This window comes from Temnothorax americanus, unplaced genomic scaffold (genome assembly GCF_048541705.1).
Source record: "Temnothorax americanus isolate GAGA-0224 unplaced genomic scaffold, ASM4854170v1 Scaffold10, whole genome shotgun sequence".
NCBI lineage: Eukaryota > Metazoa > Arthropoda > Insecta > Hymenoptera > Formicidae > Temnothorax > Temnothorax americanus.
In genome coordinates this window covers 3,614,562-3,635,494 of record NW_027509231.1, presented here as the reverse complement: position 1 = coordinate 3,635,494, position 20,933 = coordinate 3,614,562, and the positions used below count along the sequence as shown (strand labels likewise).

Here is a 20,933-nt window from a genome sequence, read left to right as displayed (position 1 = left end):
GTAATGGTATACCGGTTATAATAGCTGCGTTCGTTATGTCTAATGTGTATAATTTCGCCGTGCATTCTACGATCGTGTTTTTGCAAAGGAGTCTTACCTGCCTCTCTTAACGAAGATATATGCCAAGTGTTCTGCACGCAATCTATCGCTTCTTCGCAATGCTCGAGACGTCTGCAAATATGTCCCATTAACATTCTGATTACGCTAATCGTAAAATGAGGTCCGTACCATGCATATGTATAATAAATTTCCTTGGCATTATATTTAAAAAATTAAGAAATTATATACAGATTGCTAATTTTACGAATAGATGATCAGCATTAATCTTCAACGCTTATTTAAACTTATATGAAAAGAACTTGGAAAAAAGAATATTGATGAAACAAATATTTTTTTATAGAACTTTTTGTAGCGAAAAATATTGATATAAGTTATGCTACCTGCGACTTTTACTATCTCTTTATTATTATCTAGAATCTAATATTTCGCGAAGCATTGATTCAAAAAATTGTAAGATATTTAGCAAGTGAAAAAAGACTCACTATAGTCATAACGATCGAGCTGCACTAACAAACATGAATAGCACATCCTGTGACATCGTGACCGATGTCGACTGACTGTGCTTCGTATATATATTTCGTTACAAATATTAATAATTAGCGCTTGTTGAACGGTGAGGGCGATGCCGATAACGTATATAGATCGACGAAAAGAGAGATCCTGCGAGGACTCGATTAGATGGTGAAGGAGGAGATCGATTAGATGGTAAACGAGGAGATCGATTAGTGCGCGGGTGGCTCATTCGGGAAGAAAGAGAACGAAGAAAGGGAAGTGAGCGCTGAAATTGCCATGAAATTACCTGCCAGTTAATCGTGGGCTCGTTTTACGGGCCGGTATCTCCCTTCGATGAGTGGCCGATACACGCTTTCCGAGCCTCTCGGGTTTCAGCATACGTAATACACGCGAGAGATCCACATGCCGACGTTTCCTTTACGTAACTAGCAAAATTGCGAGCCCGTTCCAGGAATGCGATTTTTTAGAATTATATAATCGCGCGCGAGTCGACGACTCTCGAGAATGACGGATATACGGGATAGAATTGCAATCGAGACCTTGACATGCATACAATATTTAGCATTTTTAAAAACGCTTGATGCAAAACATGTCAGACAAATATTCCACGTGTCACCGAAAAAGAATATTTTTACATTTGGAAAAATTTAAGAAAAATCTCTCAGATCAAACAAGATCCTGACTTAATTGTCAAGTTAATTTAGAGAATCGCGCCGGAGAGTGAGAAAGAACCGTGAGGAGCAGTGAATCACGATTGGGACGGTGGGATGGGATCGCTTGAAACGTGAATGACACTCGAGTGTGGCACGAGGGGTTTTGTCGGCATTAAAGGCGGCGCCAAACGAGTTCAAGTGGATGGATTTGGGTCGAGAAGGTATATCGTCGCCGCGACGCGCCGAAGAATAAACATTCGGCATAAGGGACACGCGTATGATTTTTCAAGACGAATGTATAATCTCGTCTCGTTGATATTTCCTAATCTTATTATCAAGTTGCACTGAGAGAAATTTTTTGCTGTATTAGCAAATCATTTGCCAGTATAGTGACAGCAAACACTTGGTTTGCTGCGAGAGCTAATTAATTTAGCAATAGTAGCAAACCTTTTAAAAGAAAATGATACGATAAAACTAGAACGTTTGGCGTAGATTTTTACTTGGCCGGCGATGATGAAAAGTGTCGTATCAAATAATCGAATTAAATAATCGGCTAACGCCGATCCACCATTAAGGTATACGCCATTAATTACATGATAGATGGGCGGTCTTTATGCGGTGTATCGCGTTTATGTGTTACAATCAATCAAAGTGTAAAAGGCGATAAACACGATGGCGTTGATGCGACACGGAAAACCGTGGCGATCGTCGGCGCGCGGTGTCTCATAAATCATTCAGCAATCGTTGCTACACTATCACGCCGATTATCCGTGTCCTCGTCATGTTCTTTAAAATTATTACTTTTCCGCGTTACTCATTTATCACGAATGGTCAAATTAATCGTGTTACTTTCACAAGCGATCTCTCGTTTTTTATTCTCTTTGCGAATTTTTTGGACATGCCTGCTCTCACAAGTCCTTCGCTGTGTCGGTGGATCCCCTCAGTTTTCAAAACCCACAAAATCATAATGTAATATTCATGATTTCGTGAGAAATTTTCAAAGTCTCTCTCTTTCTTGCTGATATTCGCGACAAATAACGCGATGTTCCACAGCGACGTCTTTTTTTCCCTTGTGCACTCGCATACTTTTTGACAATGGACGCGTTCATAAAGCGCCATACGTTTAAAAGCCGTACAACACGGCGGGTTCCTTTTTCGCACGATGACGTTCCATTCGCGCATTGCACAGACCGAGCCGGCTGCATTTTGCAACACAATCAATTCGATTGTTACGTTGATCGTTCGAAGAATTATAAACGCCTATACGAGATGTATATTCGCACTGCGCGAATACTCAAGAACGCATTCTTTCGTCGAGGCGGAGATTAAATTTTGTTTATATCTTTTAGATCGCATAAGCAGAATATCCCGCTAGGTCAATGGTTTTATACGCAAATTGATTACGTAACGAGACGAGGAGAGCATTGACTTATTAAAAAAAAAATTCTTCTCCCGATTTATCACAGAGGAGAGCCAGCGCGGAAAGGATGTGCGCGAGTTAAAAGGCTACCGCGGTCGAATCCATGAATAAAATTTGCATGGCGAGAGCATGAAATAGATTCCGTATAAGTTTACCACGCTGAGATTCATAAACTCGATCGAACTTCGGGGAACGCCAAAGATTGCGCGTAACTTTATGGTAAACTAACATTTTATATTTCGTTAAAAAAAAAAGATACGTGGAATCTTGCGCAAACTTGTTCATTACCGTCCACAGCGAAGAGTGCAATGCCAGTGCAGTGACGAGATTCGCAATGATGCGAATCTCGTCATTAATGATTAATGTCGATGACCCCGCTGTAATTGCAACGAAAGTGCGCGCCGACGGAAAAGTTTACCACGCGACGGATCGTTCCTGAGAACGTCGTGTGTGAATATATAGTTATTTGTGCAACAAGTGCAACACTCGCCTTCGGCTCGTGCGTCAACTCCGCACCCGGGAATTTTCATCTTTACGCACGACTTGCATACCCTATTTTATGTTACAAGTGCGTGCACGTGTTACATAAAATTTATTTATTATGTCATTCTGACGATCGTAATTGTCATAATTAACGATTGCATCTCGCGACGATTGCAATCGAGAATTGTGAATCGGAATTTTTCGCGAAGTCCATGTTTATTTTTACAGCTCTTCTAATTATACCTTTACGGGACGAAACTGTTGAAGGAATGCTTCGTCGTGATAAAATTTCCATTTGTCAGTCTCATTAAATCCCCGATACGACGAGAATTAAGCTGTAAAATGCTCGGTGATTTATTTCTAAGACTAACGACGATTTTGTACCGGAGGAAGTATTGGAGTTCTTCTCAACTTGGCGCTCGCGAAACATATTTTACTTCGTTGCATGAATAATTTTAAGATCCTCTTGTACAATATAAAGTGAATAAGCGGTCAACGATTCGTCTTCAAGTATCCGTTTATGCGCGGCGTTTTTTCGCGGTGTCGCTGGTTAAAAGGGCGCCTAAAACCGATGCCGATGCGTATAAAAGCGTCTTTTACAGCGCCGTCGACGTCGAGATACTTTCAGCGGCCGCAGTAAAATCGCCGCGAGCAAACGCGCAGCCGGAGTATGTATGTACAAACAGCTACTTAAATTCTAAAGCAGATTTACCGCCGATCACCGTAAAGATTGCCCCGATTTGCATGAGAAGTGACGTTTAAACGGCGCGCGTTCTGTTGCGTGGCATTTCTGACCGAACGTAATTACGGTTGTTCCCGCGGTGTACGCAAGTATAAACATGATTCTTGATGCGTGTGTGCTTTTAGACGCGCAATATCATTGCGATGTTTAATCGCTTTTGCTATAAAATTATATATGTATGTATATATATATATATATATATATATATATATGTCACATTTCTAGCGATCCGAATTGTAATTACGCTAAATGTTCTTAAACGAGAATGCAAACTTTGGTCCTTACTGTAATGTAACGTCTTAATTATTGATACAATTAGCAACTAAATTTATTCGGAGACAGACTTGACAAATTTTTATTTTAATGTAACGACACGTTTTAATTATTGTTATAATTAGCAATGAATTTTATTGGGGAGATAGACCTGACAAATTTTTATTTTACTATATAATGCACAAGTTTAAATGCGACAATTACATAAATAATTCGTGATATAAAAATGGTTAAACGTTATTCCCTATAATTTCTAGATAAGGAATGAGAATTTGTTTGTCATAAAAAATTAATTATCTGTTTTTTAATCATATAAAAATTCGCACAACAGCATTTTAAAATGAAGTATTGCTACAATTTTGCCAGACCTGCAACGGCCTGCATAACGAGATGCCGAGATGCCACCGCGATAAATCGAAGCTATACAAACAGACACTTAAATACCAAAACGGCATTATTATAGATCACCGCATGGCTTCGCCCGGTTTGCACAATTATATCCCAATAAAAACCGACCGAAGCGCGTGAACCGAAAGCGACAAGTTGACAAGCGAGACTTGTTCGCTACGACATTATCACACCCGCTGCGCTTCGGAAACGTCAGGCGGCGTAAAATAACGATCGCTGAAATTTTGTTCCACGTCAAACAAGAACATTTATATCCGCCGGACGTCAAGACCGAGGGGAGCGCATTTAATAATCTGGACCCGGCGGCAATTAAACGGAGAAGCGCGTTCGCTCTCGATGACGGTCTCAAGTGATTGCAAAGTGATCTCTGCTTAACGCCCCGCTGTAAAATTGAAACGCCGACGGGTCTATTTTTTGTTCGTTTGCTCTCAGAATTCACTCTACACGTGACATTAAATCTACAGTGTAGACTTCATCATCGCGGATCTGATTAAAAGATGACTAATCAATTTCTCAAAAGATTTCATCCTTCAGCTTAATCAAATTGAAGTAGACACAACTTTTTCTCGAAGTTATATACTTTTCTCTTATTGTCGTCAACCGACGACATAATAAGACGTATCTCATTACGTACTTGATAGACAAAGTCTATAATATCATTGAACTGCCATGCGATCGACAGCAGTCCGCGCATCACTCTCGGGATTTCAGTTACACAATCCGTTATTTGCGCGAGATTTCCGATTTTTCTGATTTTCCGGAGGAGAAAGTCCGCTAAAACTGAAAGCAACGCTCGGCACGGTAATCGTGCAATTTATCGATCAATAAATCGGCGATCCGGTCAAGTATCACTTACCGCGTAATGCTACCTTCGACACGGGCCGACGTTATGGCTCAAAGAAAGAGGGAGCTCAAACGTTTCGTTTATAAACGGCGAGATTACAGGCCCGATGGCGGTGCGTCGCTCATTACCGCGGCAATAGCGATCGCTATTTGCCACGGGAATTTCCGCGCACCATCGTGCTCGCGTTTTATACGCACGTCGTCGACTACCACGTTTCGCGAAATGCGGAGCATTGCAGCAGCGGTATCAGTTTTCCGCTGCTCAAAGTTAATATTTTGTTATTTTTATGTCGAAACTTATTATTTTAACACAAAGTAGTATTATTTTAATTTGATTGGTTTAGTTAAATTAACATTGTTTTAGTGAAATTAACGACATATTGAACAGGAGCAATGGCGATCTATAGGAATAGTTATAGTAAAAATTATTCAAATATTGAATATTATTTGACACTACACACACACACGAATTTAACAGTGTATTCTTAAAAAATAAGCTATATAAAAGTTTTTAAATGGAAATTATGACAGTTTGTTTATATAACATCTTGTTTTGATTTTTTTTAATTAAAAGTCTTACGGGAGGTTGCATGAAATTACGTTCCTTAAAATTTGTTTCTATCGAAATTATGAATTACTTTAAATAATTAGAGGTAAAGCTTTATTTGGTTGTCGTTATTGGAATCATAAATCTGTTTGATTGTTAATATCACCGCTAATGCATCACGTTAATCACGTTAGTGCGTCATTTGTATCGCGAGTCCCATATATCCGTATACGCCTGTCTAATTGCACGAACGTGTCTGCCTTAATAATCGGAGAAATCCACTCCGGCTAACTCGCCGGAGCAGTGATTTCATTCTTAAATCATTTCGCGAATGCGGTGCGAGGCCGATATTAAGTCTCGAATCGGTTCGTTACAATTAATAAACCTTATTGCGACTCGGCGGCGTTAAGGATGAACGACGCGTATTTGTCACGATTAGCGATCGCCTCCGCCGGCCGATCTCGCCGATCTTTTGTGCGCAACGTGAACGGATATTTATTCGCCCGCAAACGCGGCTCTGAATGCCCGGCGGGATTAGAGAGACGCGGGATCATTATTTATGCGCGCGATAGCCGCCGCTCGCGCGTTTACGGCTGCCTGAATTAATCATGCGTCACGCCGCCACTATATATTTGCGCTAACGAGCCTTTAATCCCTTGCCAGCGTGAATTTGTTTTCATTATTAAGCGAAAATTTTACTTGCTTCCCACACATCGCGTAAATCTTGAAAAGCGCCTTGGCAAAAGGGAGAGAAGCGCGCGGATTCCTTATACACTGTTAAATATTAAAGGATGAAATTCAAAGCGTTACCTTGAATTTATTAAATAACATTTTTAACTATCATGTGTGTGTTAACATTTTTTATTTTAACGCAAAACAGTGTTATTTGAACTCCATTATTTTAGTTAAATCAACGACATATTGAGTAGAAGCAGTAGCGACCTATATGAATTGGTTAAAAATTACTCAAATTAAGTATAATTTGACTACGAATTTAACGGTGTACGATGAAGAAGTGAAATAAGAGTTAACGTTGAAGAAGACAAACTTTGTACATTATGCAATCATTTATTGTATAAATATGACAATAAAATATATTTATCGTGCGCAAGGAGTATCCTTAAAATATAAATACCGCTACTAAATTCTAAATAAGTGACACGCTAAGCGACTTGAATAATATAATTGTGTCCGACTCAAGCCCGTTAATGCCATTAGCGTTATTTTTCTAACGGGTAGCGTGATGCCGTGCGAAAATCTATACGACGACACGCGCGTAACATAACTCAGTCGCGCGAAATTAACACGTGTCAAGTATGACAGCTCTCGACTGCGTGTTCGCGGAAAACACTTAGCGCGCATTATTATAGACAGCATAAATCCGCGTCTACGCACAAACACACGCGGGCGCGCGGCACGATAATTATTCAAATCGCACCCCGTTTGCGGCGAAAATCGGGAACGTTAAGCTGATAATTCCGCGCATAATAACGTCGCCGCTCGTTAAACTAATACGCGACGAGACGCGCACGATAATTACGGTGTTGTCACCTCGTTCACGCCGTGTCTTCGCACCTGGGGACGCGAAAATTTTTTCACGTCGGATATAGCTGTATCCCAGGTAACCGTGTCGTGTAACAGCTGATTTAAGTTTTCATCGATTTGCACGACTAAATGCAGAAGACTCTAGTTTTTGTTGCATGCGGCTGTGCATATGAATGAACAAATATATAAGATCTTTTTATGTTATACATGTTTGTTGCACAAATAATTATAGAAGATTATAGAGTTATAGAAGAACAATTATAGTGGAGTCAACTGGATCTTAATTATAGGATATCTTTAGCGTTTAACGATAGCGCTGATATATCATATTATGAGCATTCCTGCTTGCACCTTGTATACATCCTTGGACATGAACTAGAGAGCCGTGGCATCTCCTTCGTCTCGTAAGGCTTAATTGATAAGACGGCAGTAACGCGAGATTTACAGTATATGCAGCGTGGTATGCCACCACGGACGTTTCAGCTCGCTCTCTTCCTGATTACCGCGTCGTTAATTAATTTTCGAAATTGCAGAAACCCTCGGCTAATTATTCAACTCTCAGCCAGGTGAGCCGGTGAAGTACCGTACGCTATTAAAATTATTACAGTGCGTAAAATGCGTTTGCACGTGCGTGTGCGCTTTCTTACGACGTCGTCGACGCGCGGCGGTTGCCCAGCCTCCGGTATGTCACGTCCTTTATGGGTCAATGTTCTCGTAAGCCTTACATTTTTTAATACGATTATTGCGGCACTTTTTACGTCCGCTGTCGAATGACGGAAAACTTATACAAATGACGCGGCAAGATAAAAATTGCAATATAAAATTTAAATAAAATTTTATTCCCTGGACAGTCAAGCGAATAATTCATTTTCATCTCGCTTACTATTCAACGTCAGTTAATAACTTCCGATTCAATCGGACTCTACAATGCGATATTAATTTACGAGGCCGTACCGGCTATAATGTAATTTCCCGTGTAACACGATTGTCACTCGATGATGTAAGAGTAATTATGCACATAATCATGGGAGGGTAATGCCTCGCGTGCATGACATGATCGATCGGAATTGATACGCGGTGGAGAAACACCGCGAAAGGAATTATTCATCTCTCTTTCGAGTATTTGTGTCGTACGTTGTCTAATGGTTTATACAACAGAATTGATATACAGTCCTCGGTTGAAAATGCGTGGATTAAAGTTTGTAGTTACATTTGGAAATTTATTCTTTAAAATGAATATACAGATAACATTCGAATAACACTATTAATTGGTTCTGTGTTATTGAAATCCGTGTTAATCGAGAATTCATACATCAATTTTGGATATCACGTTCCGTGCTATTGAAAACCGTGCAATTCGAGACTTCCAGGATCCATATGAAATTGGACATTTGGTTCCAAGAGATTATTTTAAAAAATACTGTAAATGATAAAGGACCAATAAACGAGCAACGACAGTTGTTAAAAAATTAACTGTGTGTATATTAATATAAAATATAAAAAGGGTAATATTAATACACGAAGTTAATTTTCTAACAACTATCGTTGCTCGTTTATTAGCCCTTTATAATTTACAGTATTCGATAGAATGAGCGTGATTATTCATTTACTTCATTTATTTAAAAAAAACTTCTAAAAAGTAGAGTCGTCACAATTTTTCACTGTGCTACTCGAGACTTCGCGCAATTCAAGTATTCGAGGATCACCTGTATTCCTCAAGGAACAAAAATATGTACGAATGTAATCGGTTTTATTTCAATCATGTTCTCCACAGATACGCGCTATCATCGTCTTCTATTATTCATGATAATCACGCATGAATGTCTCGACGATCGTACGAACGAATCGTAGCGGTGTGTAAACACGCCGATTGCCGTCGCCGAATCAATTCTCGCGGGTAATCCCTTTGTAAGGGCCCACCGTTAATAGGAAATCGATACGCTTCAGCCGACGATGCTCGATGCGACCATGCATAATTTATAATTTCCGCGGTATTACAGGGCGACAGTCGCGCGAGAACGACAGCCCCGTCGTCTGGCGGCATTTGAATACAATGCGGTGCGCTGAGTGAGCTCGCAGCGACGGGCATCGCTAATTGCAAAATCCGCTCGATGCTGCATAAACAAGCCGCTCACGCGTGACCACGCCGGACAAAATCGGCGAACGCGTATATATACAGCTACGATCGCCGCGGTCACGCCGCGAATTTTTCGCGCGAGGCAGCCCCGAAAGAATTCGCGCCGCACTAATCGATTAGAAACGGTACAAACGTTTCGTCAGTGCGCAATTAGCGCGAAAGCAAGAATAATCTTATATATGAATTATTAATGAGACCGCTGTCGACACTTGGCGACGCTTGTTTTTGATGATCGTTTAATTACGCCTCTCGCCGACACACGGAAATTATAGCTTCCTTGGGCATCACTTTGCATCGAGAAATTTATTATTATCATGAACAAAGATAAAACGATTGCAATTATTACAACTTGAAAAAATTTTATATAAGGTTTAAATAGAAATAATAGTTTAAATATGATGTTATTTATTTTTAATCTCCAAAAGAATAATTTTCAACAAAGATTAAGAGTTTGTATCTCAATTTATTCTGGCAAGATTTTGTTTATCGATAACTTTATATATTGATATATAGTTATATTTTCAAATAAATGAATTACGAAGGGAATTAATTATTATTTTTTACTCATAATATAATTATCTAATTGCAGGGTGTGGCTGCAACAATTTGGGTTCCACGAATTCTGCCTGTGACATCGTGTCCGGACAGTGTCAGTGCAAATCGCACGTTATTGGCAGGCAGTGCAACGAATGCAATGTAAGACTCGATTTTCTGCAATACTAGACACCGTAAATTTTCAGTTTTGTAAATTAGATTAAATTTGTATATTTAAGTCAAACTATCTAAGTAAAACTATTGGTAATAATAGAAAGTAATATTAGAAGAACCAAGTCAAAAAGCAAATGAAATTGATCGAGCGATATCAAACGCTATGATTAAGATAAACTCACGAGCGGTGATCTGTAACGTTGAGGTACATTATCTCGATAGACATCTAACAGCGAAGACAAATGCCTTGTTTCGTAATGCGACTGTATATCAGATATCGGGAAATATCCAGTGATCTGTAATATAGAAGTGGTAACCGCGCCGGACATGGTCAGACATGATAAATCGTATTGTCCGTCGAAGTCCGGCGATCAAAGTCACTCGACAGATCCTTCGCGACAATGCCGACAATTAATACGATGATGTAAGACTATATAAGAGACCGACGCCAGCAGAGTCTAATCTATGACAAGTCACAATTCTTTAATGTTCTTAAATATTTATTCTTCTTTTTTATTTATTGTTCTATTAATGCAAGCTTCAAGACATTATCGATTAAATCTTGCGACTGCTCTCGCACATCTGACGTTTGTCTTTGCGACTCGGTGGACATTTCTAATTGTCGGATTTAATGTGACAAATTAGGTCGGTTATTGGGGATTCGCATCGGGAGCCGGCTGCACATCTTGCGACTGCGATTCCATGGGATCCCGCAACGCATCCTGCCACAGTGATACGGGAGAATGCTACTGCAAGCCGGGTGTGGGTGGTGCGCGCTGCAACAGTTGTCAGTCCGGATACTATGGCTTCTCTTTGAACGGCTGTCAACGTGAGTCAGATCGTTTTCCTAGCGTGGTGTTTTTTAGCCAAAATCAAACCCCTCGCAAATTTCTTTGTCGTATACTATAAGTTTTGCAAATGATATTTCTATCTTGAACAGAACGATGAATATAAGAGACTTGTAGATTAAAGACTTATCTTCACAATCTTTGCTCGCGCGATTCTGAGAATTAATACGCGACGAAGCTCGCCTGTCTTTTTTTCTGTAACTGATAAACTATCAGCGCGCGGAATTCTCGACTGTAAACTTCACAAGAGGGAAAAAGAAATTATAAAACACCCAAGTAGACTTTGCTCGCGTCCTTTGCTACCTCTATACATATAAAGTCTCGGCGAGATAAACCGGCGAACGGATGTGACATCCTACGATTGCTCCACAGTGTGCGACTCGTGTACGCGACCCGGTCACGTGTGTGACCCCGACACCGGTCGCTGCGTGTGTCCCCGCTTGACCTACGGCGAGCACTGCGACCGGTGCCGACCGGGTGCGTGGGACTTGGTGCCGAGCGTCGGCTGCAAGCCGTGCGCTTGCACCCTGGGCGCCACGCGGTCCCAGTGCGACCATCAGGGTCAGTGCCCCTGCAGGATCGGCTACGACGGGCTCAGGTGCGAGAGATGCGCCAAAGGTTACTACGGCTATCCGAGATGCCGTCCTTGCGGCTGCAGCTTGGCCGGCACGACGCATTGCCGGGACGGCGTCTGCGAGTGCGACGACAAGGGACAGTGCCCGTGCAAGGTGAGAGAGACGAGGAGGAGCAAAAGTTTAGATAGAAAATTTACCCTGTTAAATTCGCAGTGTCAAATTATACTTGAGGCATTTTTAACCATTCACCATTGTTTCTACTCAATATGTTGTTAATTTAAGTAAACCAATAAAGTTCAAATAATACTGTTTTTTTATGATATAAATTTTGACACATGGTAGTTATAAATAACAAAATGTTATTTAACTCAAGGTGTATTATTGGTTTGAATTTTATTCTGTAATATTTAACAGTGTAAACAGATTTACTTCTGCGCAATGGAGAAAAAAGTGTCGAATAAAAATCGATGCTGAAGAAACCTAAACTTTGTAGAATGCGAAACGAATTTTCCAAATCATTATATTCTATTCGTGAAAACTCAAAATTGTAAAATGGGATTATTTTAGTTATCTCCCTGTGAGTTTTTTGGTTTGAAATTAATCCTGAAAATGTACATGTATTTGCTTCCGACGTAACGCTGGGGAAAGGCACTGATTGAACAATCATTTTCAAGGAACTGGTCATCGGACGACAGTGCAATCAGTGCAAGGAAGGCACTTTCGGCCTTGCGATGAACAATGTCAGAGGATGCACCGAGTGCTTCTGCTTCGGAAGGAGCACTCTTTGTCAACAGGCCGGACTCAGTTGGGGTCAACGTAGATTGACTCGGCCCCGCGTTCTTTATATCAACGACACGGTCAACGATGTAATAGTAAGATCCGTTTCGGCTGTTAAATTTTGACGAATGAGTTTTATCAAACAATATTTTATACGTCGTATCGCCGTCTGATATTATCGTACGATTAAACAGATAACAAACTTCGGCTCCACGACTGTATTGCCAGCAGTGAACGGCGGATTGAACGTGACGAACGGCCTCTCCGTAATCCCCGGATCCAATGGCGATGTTACGTTGCCCACAAATCTTTATTACAGTTATCCTTTATATTGGAGACTGCCGGATTCCTTTCTAGGCGATAAGGTAATTTTTCGAAGATGTTTCGAACACATTCTGCGTTAAATAAAAATAAGTCGAGATGCATTTCGTCTCGTTTTTAAATCAAATTTTGTGTATGTACAATTCGCTCGTGATTGAACCGCATGAAACATCAGAGACTCGCACATTAAATCCTTTAAGGTCGTTTCTTACGGAGGATTCTTGCGCTTTAAAACCTCGACGGAAGGTGGGATACCTCTGAGATCGAATCTTCGATATCCTGTCGTGCAGTTGCAAGGAAACAATAAGATTGTCTTGGAGTATTATCTGCATCTACCAGTGAACGATAATCATTATGAAGTCAGGTATATAATCAGTTAATTGAAAAGAGGAAAAAGAGCACGTGATTCGATGTAAATTAAATGTGAATTTAACACTTTAATGTATAATTCATTATATTAGAATTTAATGAATAACCTATTTAATTAGATTTTATCATATTATGGAACTTTTTAAAAGATTTATTAACACTGTTCAAACCTTACGCTATATACGACTAACGTGTATCTGTTATCTTAGATTCCACGAGTCGTTGTGGCAGCTACAAAACAGACCAGATTACAAAGTCTCCAGAGAGGTCCTAATGGTCGCGTTACAAAACCTGCAGTACATTCTCGTGAAAGCCTCCGACAACGCCGAATTCACGAAAACTACGTGCGTAACTACATTATAGACAGTAAAATAAATTGTTGTACATTTATTTTTCAATGTTTTTTTCCATGCATTATTTTTGACAAGCAAATTTAGAAACAAAAATTATTTTATCTGTTAATTCTATTACTTTTTTTTTTTTTTTTTTTTAATATGAATTTCTAATGGGGTACTTTATTAATCTGTGTGCTGCTCAGATTGCTAGAAGCTTCTCTCGACGCTGCCGTCCTGATGCCTACACACTCGCCACCACTGGCGACTGGAGTGGAGATCTGCCAGTGCCCGGCGGAATACAACGGCACGTCTTGCCAGGATCCCAGCATCGGTTTTTACAGGTGGTACAAGAACACCACCGCCACGTCTACCATCGTGATCGATCTTGTCGGACAAGCCAGGCGCTGCCAGTGCAACGGGAGATCCGAGCTGTGCGACAGGGAGACGGGATATTGCTTGGTAAGCATTACTTAAACATTTTCCTACGAGTGTACACTATTCGCGAAGATGATAGCGCGACAGGAAGTGTGCTGAGAGACAAGTGTATAAGGATATGAGCTAGAGTTGATACAAGATAAATGTCTTACTAAGGAGCCTTCGAATTCGTATGATATTAACGGATTTGCATCCTTTTTTTTATTATCTGCATTTGCTATTCATACAAATGATTTTTATAAATTAATTCCCTCCCCCTGATTCTAATATTTTTCCGATGTTTTTGTATTAATAAAATTTGGAAGAAATAAATATATAGATTATTTAATGTTGTGGGTGGTTTTTTAATTCGTGTAAAAAGAAATAAGTAGTACGGATCTTTATATAACGTGTATAAAGTATTAATATTTGAATGATTATTAATATAATATTGAAATTTAACACGTTATAGAATTGCAAAGAAAACACGATTGGTGCACATTGCAACGTTTGCGCTGACAGTTTCTACGGTCATCCGGAGTTTGGAGGCTGCAAGCCATGTCCATGCCCGCAAGTCGATAAGAGATTTTCGAGTACCTGCGTGGTTCGTACGGAAAACGAACCCATTTGTCACTGCAAGCCAGGTAAATAGACAAGAACGTGAAAAATTGCATATGAGAAAAAGTACAAAAAATTGATTACAACATTTATTTAATTAGACAGAGTTATATATTTAAGTCTTATTTAGATCATCGAAAATCTTGCGATTTTATTAAACATAAAATTCAATTTTTAATATTTTTAACAGTCTTTTTTGATAATTGATATGCAGCCATCGAGTCTTCCATTAGAACCCGTTACAAAATCTTGAACTCCGTTATAAATATTTTTAAAAATTAACCGGTAAAAAATCTAAAAAAATTACATACTGACTTATTTACAAAAAAGCTTGTGTTTAAAATTTTATGCAATTCTTAACCTGTCTGATTCTCCTTAAGTTCACTTTACACAATCTATAATTTACATCACATAGAATTTTATTTATAATTTTATATGTGTGTTTAAAGATAATTATTTAAAAATCTATTTTAATCGAGATTTTAATATGTTTCATTTATGTATGCATACTGATTTAAAAAATTTTTTTCGTATTACACATAAATAGAATTTTATTCTGAATTCTGACGCGAATTATAAATCGTCCGTAAAGTGGGCTTTGTGTACTTCTTATTTTTCCCATGCATTTACCTCTATCTTGCCGCAGGCTACATCGGTAGAAAATGCGAACGCTGCGCCTACGGCTATTACGGCTCTCCTGGCCTTCCGGACGGCAAGTGCGTTCCGTGCAATTGCAACTTGGCAGGAAGTTTGAGCGACGCCTGCGACGGCGAGACAGGACAGTGCAAATGCAGGTCCGGTTCTACGGGCAGGGATTGCTCCCAGTGCACGGCGTATCGACACGTTTATATAAACAACGTTTGCACTTGTAAGTTTATTCACAAGCCGAACGATTTTATCTTAAAATTAATCTGTATCTAGAAAGTTAGAATTTGTCGTTCCGTTTTAATAATCTTTGCACAATAACATCACCACACAAATTCGTTTACATTACGTTGCGATGTTTAGCTTGCGATGACAATTGTACGGGAATTCTGCTCGATACTGTCGCGATGCTGTCCGAGAATCTGGCCGAGGGAACGGGTCACATAGCAGGCGGATACATTCCACCCCCTTGGGAAGCACTGTCAGATATCGATTCCAACGTGACTGCATATCTCGAGGAATTGGAGCTGCGAACACAACTGCAGCAAAGAATGAGAAATGTACCGTGGCATGAATACAAGAAGCTTGCGGAAGATGTTGAAACTATGTTAAGAAATGTATGTCACTTTAATACTGTTAGATAGTAATAGCGCAATTCTTATTTAAGACATATTATGTGACAAATTGTACAATTTCTTTTTTAAATCCTTTATTTTTACTTTATAATTCGCGTCGGAATTTAGAATAGAATAGAATTCTAAAATTTATAATTTTATGTGCCATATGAATAAAACACATTTAAAGAATCAGATGCATACATGTAACAAAATACGCATACATGTATCAACGTGTATGGCAAATTCTATATAAAATTATAGAATTTTATTCTAAAATCTAACAAATTATAAATCGTTTATAGTAAACTTTAGAATATTTTTGACGTTTTATTTTACTTTGCAGTTGAACAAGCATGCGAAACATGCTGGTACGTTGAAGACCAAAAGTGGCGACTTGAGAAATAATGTTTTTACCGCGAAGGTTACGCTCGATAATTTGAGAAAAGACATAGGAGGTATGTATCAACTTACTTATGATTTAAATTTGTCTTAATTATCGTTAACATCATTGCGCGCTGCAGTGTGTAAATACTTTTAGAGTAATCTTTTCTCTCAAACTCCAGATACAATTTCGGAACTCAATCAGTACAGCAATGACAATAGGAAAATAGAAATCAAGAAAGCCTTAAAAACTGCGAAGACAATCCTGAATTATTTAAAGTCCGTCGATATAGCCAAAAGAACTACGAAAGTGGAAAACTTCCTTGAGTGAGTATTGTTTTAATTTAATAAATAATTTTAATAATTTGACCAGAAGAGAGAGGGAGAAAAACATTAATTTTTAAAATAATTTATTAATGAATAATATATTTTGAATTGATTAGCGGTGTTACCGAATATGTGGCATGGCTAAATTCTCTTCATGACGCGACTGAGCCTTTGGCAGCCGCCCAGGACGACGCTAAAGATTTCGAGATAAAGTTGGATGATATGAGAACGGTCATAGAAAGCACCATGGAAACGCTATTCAGCTACGATAGTTTGTACCACCGTATCAATGGGACATTCGTCGAGACCAAGAACCAATGCGTCCGTATCGGGATGCTGCACGACGAAACAAACCAAACGATCACCGAGGGGCAGAAACTCATCGACGAGGCTCACGGTCTACTTGTCGACGCGGGAAACAATATTCAAGTAGAGATATATTTTTTTTAACAACTAATAACAGAAAACAAATCAATAACGGTGAAGAAAGAAGTAACGTATAATAAATAATTCTGAATATTATTATTGTCTCTGTTAAAAACTTATTCTTAAATGTGACTTTCAGGATCTCCCAGACTCACGAGATAAATTAACATACTGGACGGAGAAACTGAGCATGAAGGAGGAACTCCTGTACCGACTAAATTACGAGTACCCCGAGAAGTACGTGGTACCAGCAGTGCAACATGCGAAGAATTTGTCCAGCTACGTCGATCAGTATGTCAGGTGAGCATATCCTGTTAGCATAATTAATTCAATCGATAATTACATCCCATTAAATCCAAAACCGGTGATGTTATCTGGCCGACAGCGATGATTCGATAATGTGATAACATTTTTGTGGAATAGTCTGTTCGCTGAGACACGAGATATTGCGGCCAGCCCTCTGAAGGCAAGCCAGGCCTATAAGAACATCGTCGATGGCCTGCAAGCAGCGAGAATCACCGCACTAGCAGCCAAGGAATCCGTCGAGGACGTGCATAAGAAGGTAAAAAACGATCGTGCGATCTTTGAACTTGGAGCCTTAGCATTTTAATTGTTCTCCTCATTAAAAATTGAAGCCACGATGTCAAAAAGCTATCATTCCTTTTCCATTTTTTACATAAACAATTTATTGAATTGTGAATAATTTGAAATAAATCAGATGATATTTTTATGCTCTGAATCATCAATTGAACTTTTCTAATCTCAAATTATCAGGCATTAAATGTTTTAAATGTTTACAAAATTAAAGCATAATTTTTTCCATAATTTAGGTATAAGCGCGCACTGTCTATAAATTTACACAGAAAAAAAAAACATTTTTATAAGAAATGAAATTAATTGAAATAAGCTTCAGATATAATATTTTAACAAGTATTCAAGAATAAAAGAATTTAACTAAAAAATATCAATTATATTTAAAATCATTTTTAGCTTTTTATTGATTTTTCTAAATTCTATAATCTTATGTTTTTAATCATATTAATACGGTTTTATAATTTTGAGAATCGGCTATAAATGTAATGTAGATGCTTTTTCAAGGTTTTCCCTCCTTCGGGACAGAAATCGCTGTTGGACGATACCAAGGAAGTGTTGGCCAAGTCATCGCAACAGTGGGAAACGGCAAAGGAGCACGGCAAACTAGTCAAGAATGCTAATACCGTGTTGGACGCTCAGAAGCAAGCCGTGCTCGTTTTGAAAGATACGTTGAACAGCACTGGGATAAAGGACAACGAGATAAATGTGAAATTGCGAGAGTTGCAGAGTAATAGTAAAAAATGTTAGTCTATGTTACAAATCATCCCATATTATTAATGATTCCAAGAAATGTGGCTCGAAACAAGATTTTTAGCATTGTTGTATTAATTTTTGTTTAACAGTGCATGAAGATCTATTGGATATCTCGGAGGACAACGATGAAGTAAGGAAATCAGTAAAAAGCACGCAACGATTAATCGACTACTACAAACAAGGCATCGCCGACAGACTGAAGCCAAAATTGCATGAATTGAAGCGTGAAGGCGACTCGAAGATTGGCCTCGCTAGTGAGAAATGTAATATTTCTTTTTAAATTTTGTTTAAAATAAACGTATATGCGTGGTGAACAATTGTTAAATTCCGTTATTAATTAATCGTTAAATTAAATATTGTGTAAAAATGATAAACTATTGTAAAAATATTTGTATTTTAGTATCAGAAGCGTTGAGCAATATTAAGAAAGCCGATGCGAAGCTAATAAGTTTATCGAATGCCGCGATGAAGCGGAAAGCTGTTTTCGACAAATGGAACGACACGTTAGCCACGAAACTGCAAAATCTGAAAGACAAGATTGCAGAGGCTCGAAATACTGCTGAGGGGGTAAGAACAATAATTATTTTTCTGCTTGCTTGGATCTTTATAAACTAAATAAAAAAATTGTTTGTCCATATATCTCTTTATCATGAATTTATAATTAACAAAACTGTCTTGCTTGTTAATCTTCTATTATGTATCTTTAATATCATGATTTCTTAATTTAATATAAGAAAATTTTTAATAATTAAATTATGATTTCCGATATAGCATTGATTAATTTAGATTAAATAATTGTGATAAATAATTTTTGAAATATAAGTTTTTATATATTTTTTCAACTTTAGATTCGCGTTTCTCTGCGATCGGTGGAGGGTAAGGAATGTATCCGTTCGTACAGACCGGCGACGTTGCAACCCTCATCAACGACGTCGATCGTGATAACATTCGCGCTTCCAACCTCGCGCAAGGAGGGTTCCTTGTTTTACTTGCCTAGTGGAATTAATGTACACACACGTTCTATGATAATATTATATATCTAAAACAACAATTTAACAGTTAAAATAATTAAGTTTGTTCATAAAGTGAAATAAGAATTATATAATGCATTGATATTTTTAAGTAAAATCCTGATATTTCGACTTTTTCCAGGACGATTTTGTCGCTCTAGAAATAGTTGACAAAAAGGTACGATTCCTGTGGAACGTCGGTGGTGGTACAGGCATACTAACACATCCTGAGGTCCTCGAAAGTGGCGATCTTCAGAAAGACAAGTTTTGGTATCGGATCGAGGCTGAGAGGTAAGTAAGAATACGTAAATGTAAAATTAGTAGATTATTCCGAATGAATAGAATTAATCAATATAGATGAACAAATGTCAATTAAAATTTGGTGGTGTGTAAATAAAAATAATTTATCGAATTATGGTATCATTAATTGATACCAGAGAAAAAAAGCTGATTTCAAATGATCGTTATTTCTTGATCTCAGAACGCGACACACAGGCAAGCTGAGCGTGCACAAGCAGTCTTCGACGTCCGGGCAGTATCTCCCTGTCATTAACATGACTAACTCCGAGTACGGTCGTTTCGACGTTCTACCTACGGACCGAGTGTGGATAGGAGGTATTCCTAAGTCGCAGAGGCGACCAACGGAATTAATCGCCGGTAATGGTCTTCCGGGTTGCATTCATCAAGTGATCCTTGACGGAAGACAAATTGGTCTCTGGAATTTTATCACGACAGCACCGGACAAGGCTTGCAAAGCTTGCGTAGAAGGGTAATTCGCCATGAAAGTTATTAAATTTCTCTTTGGCTTTTACGAATATTATATATATATATATATATATATATATATATATATATTTTATATCTCGACGCTAAAAAGTTACATTATTTCGTAGTTCAAGTTTTCTATTGTGGCCGGTATTCATAGTCGGTTTTTATATTTAAGACCGGTCTTAAGTACAATCTTAAGATGTCATTAACCAATCACAAAGCCGTATTACTTAAGACGGTCTTAAAATAAGAACCGATTATGAATACCAGCCTATGCGACATTTAATTGTCCAAAATTTTTTTAATTCTTTTATTAATGATATTAATGTTACAGAGTGGAAGATGCCAGAGATGACATAGCTTACAGTTTCAACGGAGAAGGCTACGCCGTGAGAAACAGAGTCTCGTCTGGTCCGTACAATAAATATATGTTTGGAGTCTCAATTAGTTTTCGAACATACGACGAGAATGCGTTGCTATTTCTGGCCACTAACAGAGAGGTACGAATTTATTTAAATTTTTCTCAATACGTATTTCAATATTAAGAAATATCTCTTCTTATATCCTTTGCTCTTATATCAAAAGAGAATAAATAAAGAATAGATGTAATTCACATTAAATTAAATTTAAAAATAGAATCTTTTTTATTATTACACACTTGAGCAAAGAAACTATATATATATAATAATAATTCAATTTATGCACATTTTTATATACATTCCAATACTAAGGCCCAGTTTCGCACAAGTGTCAGTTAACTTTTAATCTTAGATTAACTCACTCTTCGTCTTCTTCTAACGTCCTCCTTAGAAAGAGACGAAGA

General features: G+C 38.3%; 1 protein-coding gene across 2 annotated transcripts in view; it reads left to right on the top strand.

The window, feature by feature from the left end:
* Wb (wing blister) overlaps window positions 1-20,933 on the top strand; it is a 152,734-nt gene that overhangs the window by 126,424 nt on the left and 5,377 nt on the right. For both annotated transcript variants that reach the window (XM_077412004.1, XM_077412014.1), the window contains 23 exons: window positions 10,214-10,320; window positions 10,978-11,161; window positions 11,553-11,908; window positions 12,430-12,627; window positions 12,727-12,897; window positions 13,054-13,217; window positions 13,432-13,566; window positions 13,761-14,016; window positions 14,444-14,615; window positions 15,236-15,457; window positions 15,598-15,851; window positions 16,195-16,306; window positions 16,415-16,559; window positions 16,676-16,988; window positions 17,125-17,285; window positions 17,409-17,547; window positions 18,084-18,321; window positions 18,422-18,595; window positions 18,733-18,899; window positions 19,181-19,339; window positions 19,485-19,633; window positions 19,824-20,111; window positions 20,445-20,610. In XM_077412004.1, the coding sequence (XP_077268130.1) occupies window positions 10,214-10,320; window positions 10,978-11,161; window positions 11,553-11,908; window positions 12,430-12,627; window positions 12,727-12,897; window positions 13,054-13,217; window positions 13,432-13,566; window positions 13,761-14,016; window positions 14,444-14,615; window positions 15,236-15,457; window positions 15,598-15,851; window positions 16,195-16,306; window positions 16,415-16,559; window positions 16,676-16,988; window positions 17,125-17,285; window positions 17,409-17,547; window positions 18,084-18,321; window positions 18,422-18,595; window positions 18,733-18,899; window positions 19,181-19,339; window positions 19,485-19,633; window positions 19,824-20,111; window positions 20,445-20,610 (4,430 nt within the window). The remainder of the gene's footprint in view (window positions 1-10,213; window positions 10,321-10,977; window positions 11,162-11,552; window positions 11,909-12,429; window positions 12,628-12,726; window positions 12,898-13,053; window positions 13,218-13,431; window positions 13,567-13,760; window positions 14,017-14,443; window positions 14,616-15,235; window positions 15,458-15,597; window positions 15,852-16,194; window positions 16,307-16,414; window positions 16,560-16,675; window positions 16,989-17,124; window positions 17,286-17,408; window positions 17,548-18,083; window positions 18,322-18,421; window positions 18,596-18,732; window positions 18,900-19,180; window positions 19,340-19,484; window positions 19,634-19,823; window positions 20,112-20,444; window positions 20,611-20,933) is intronic.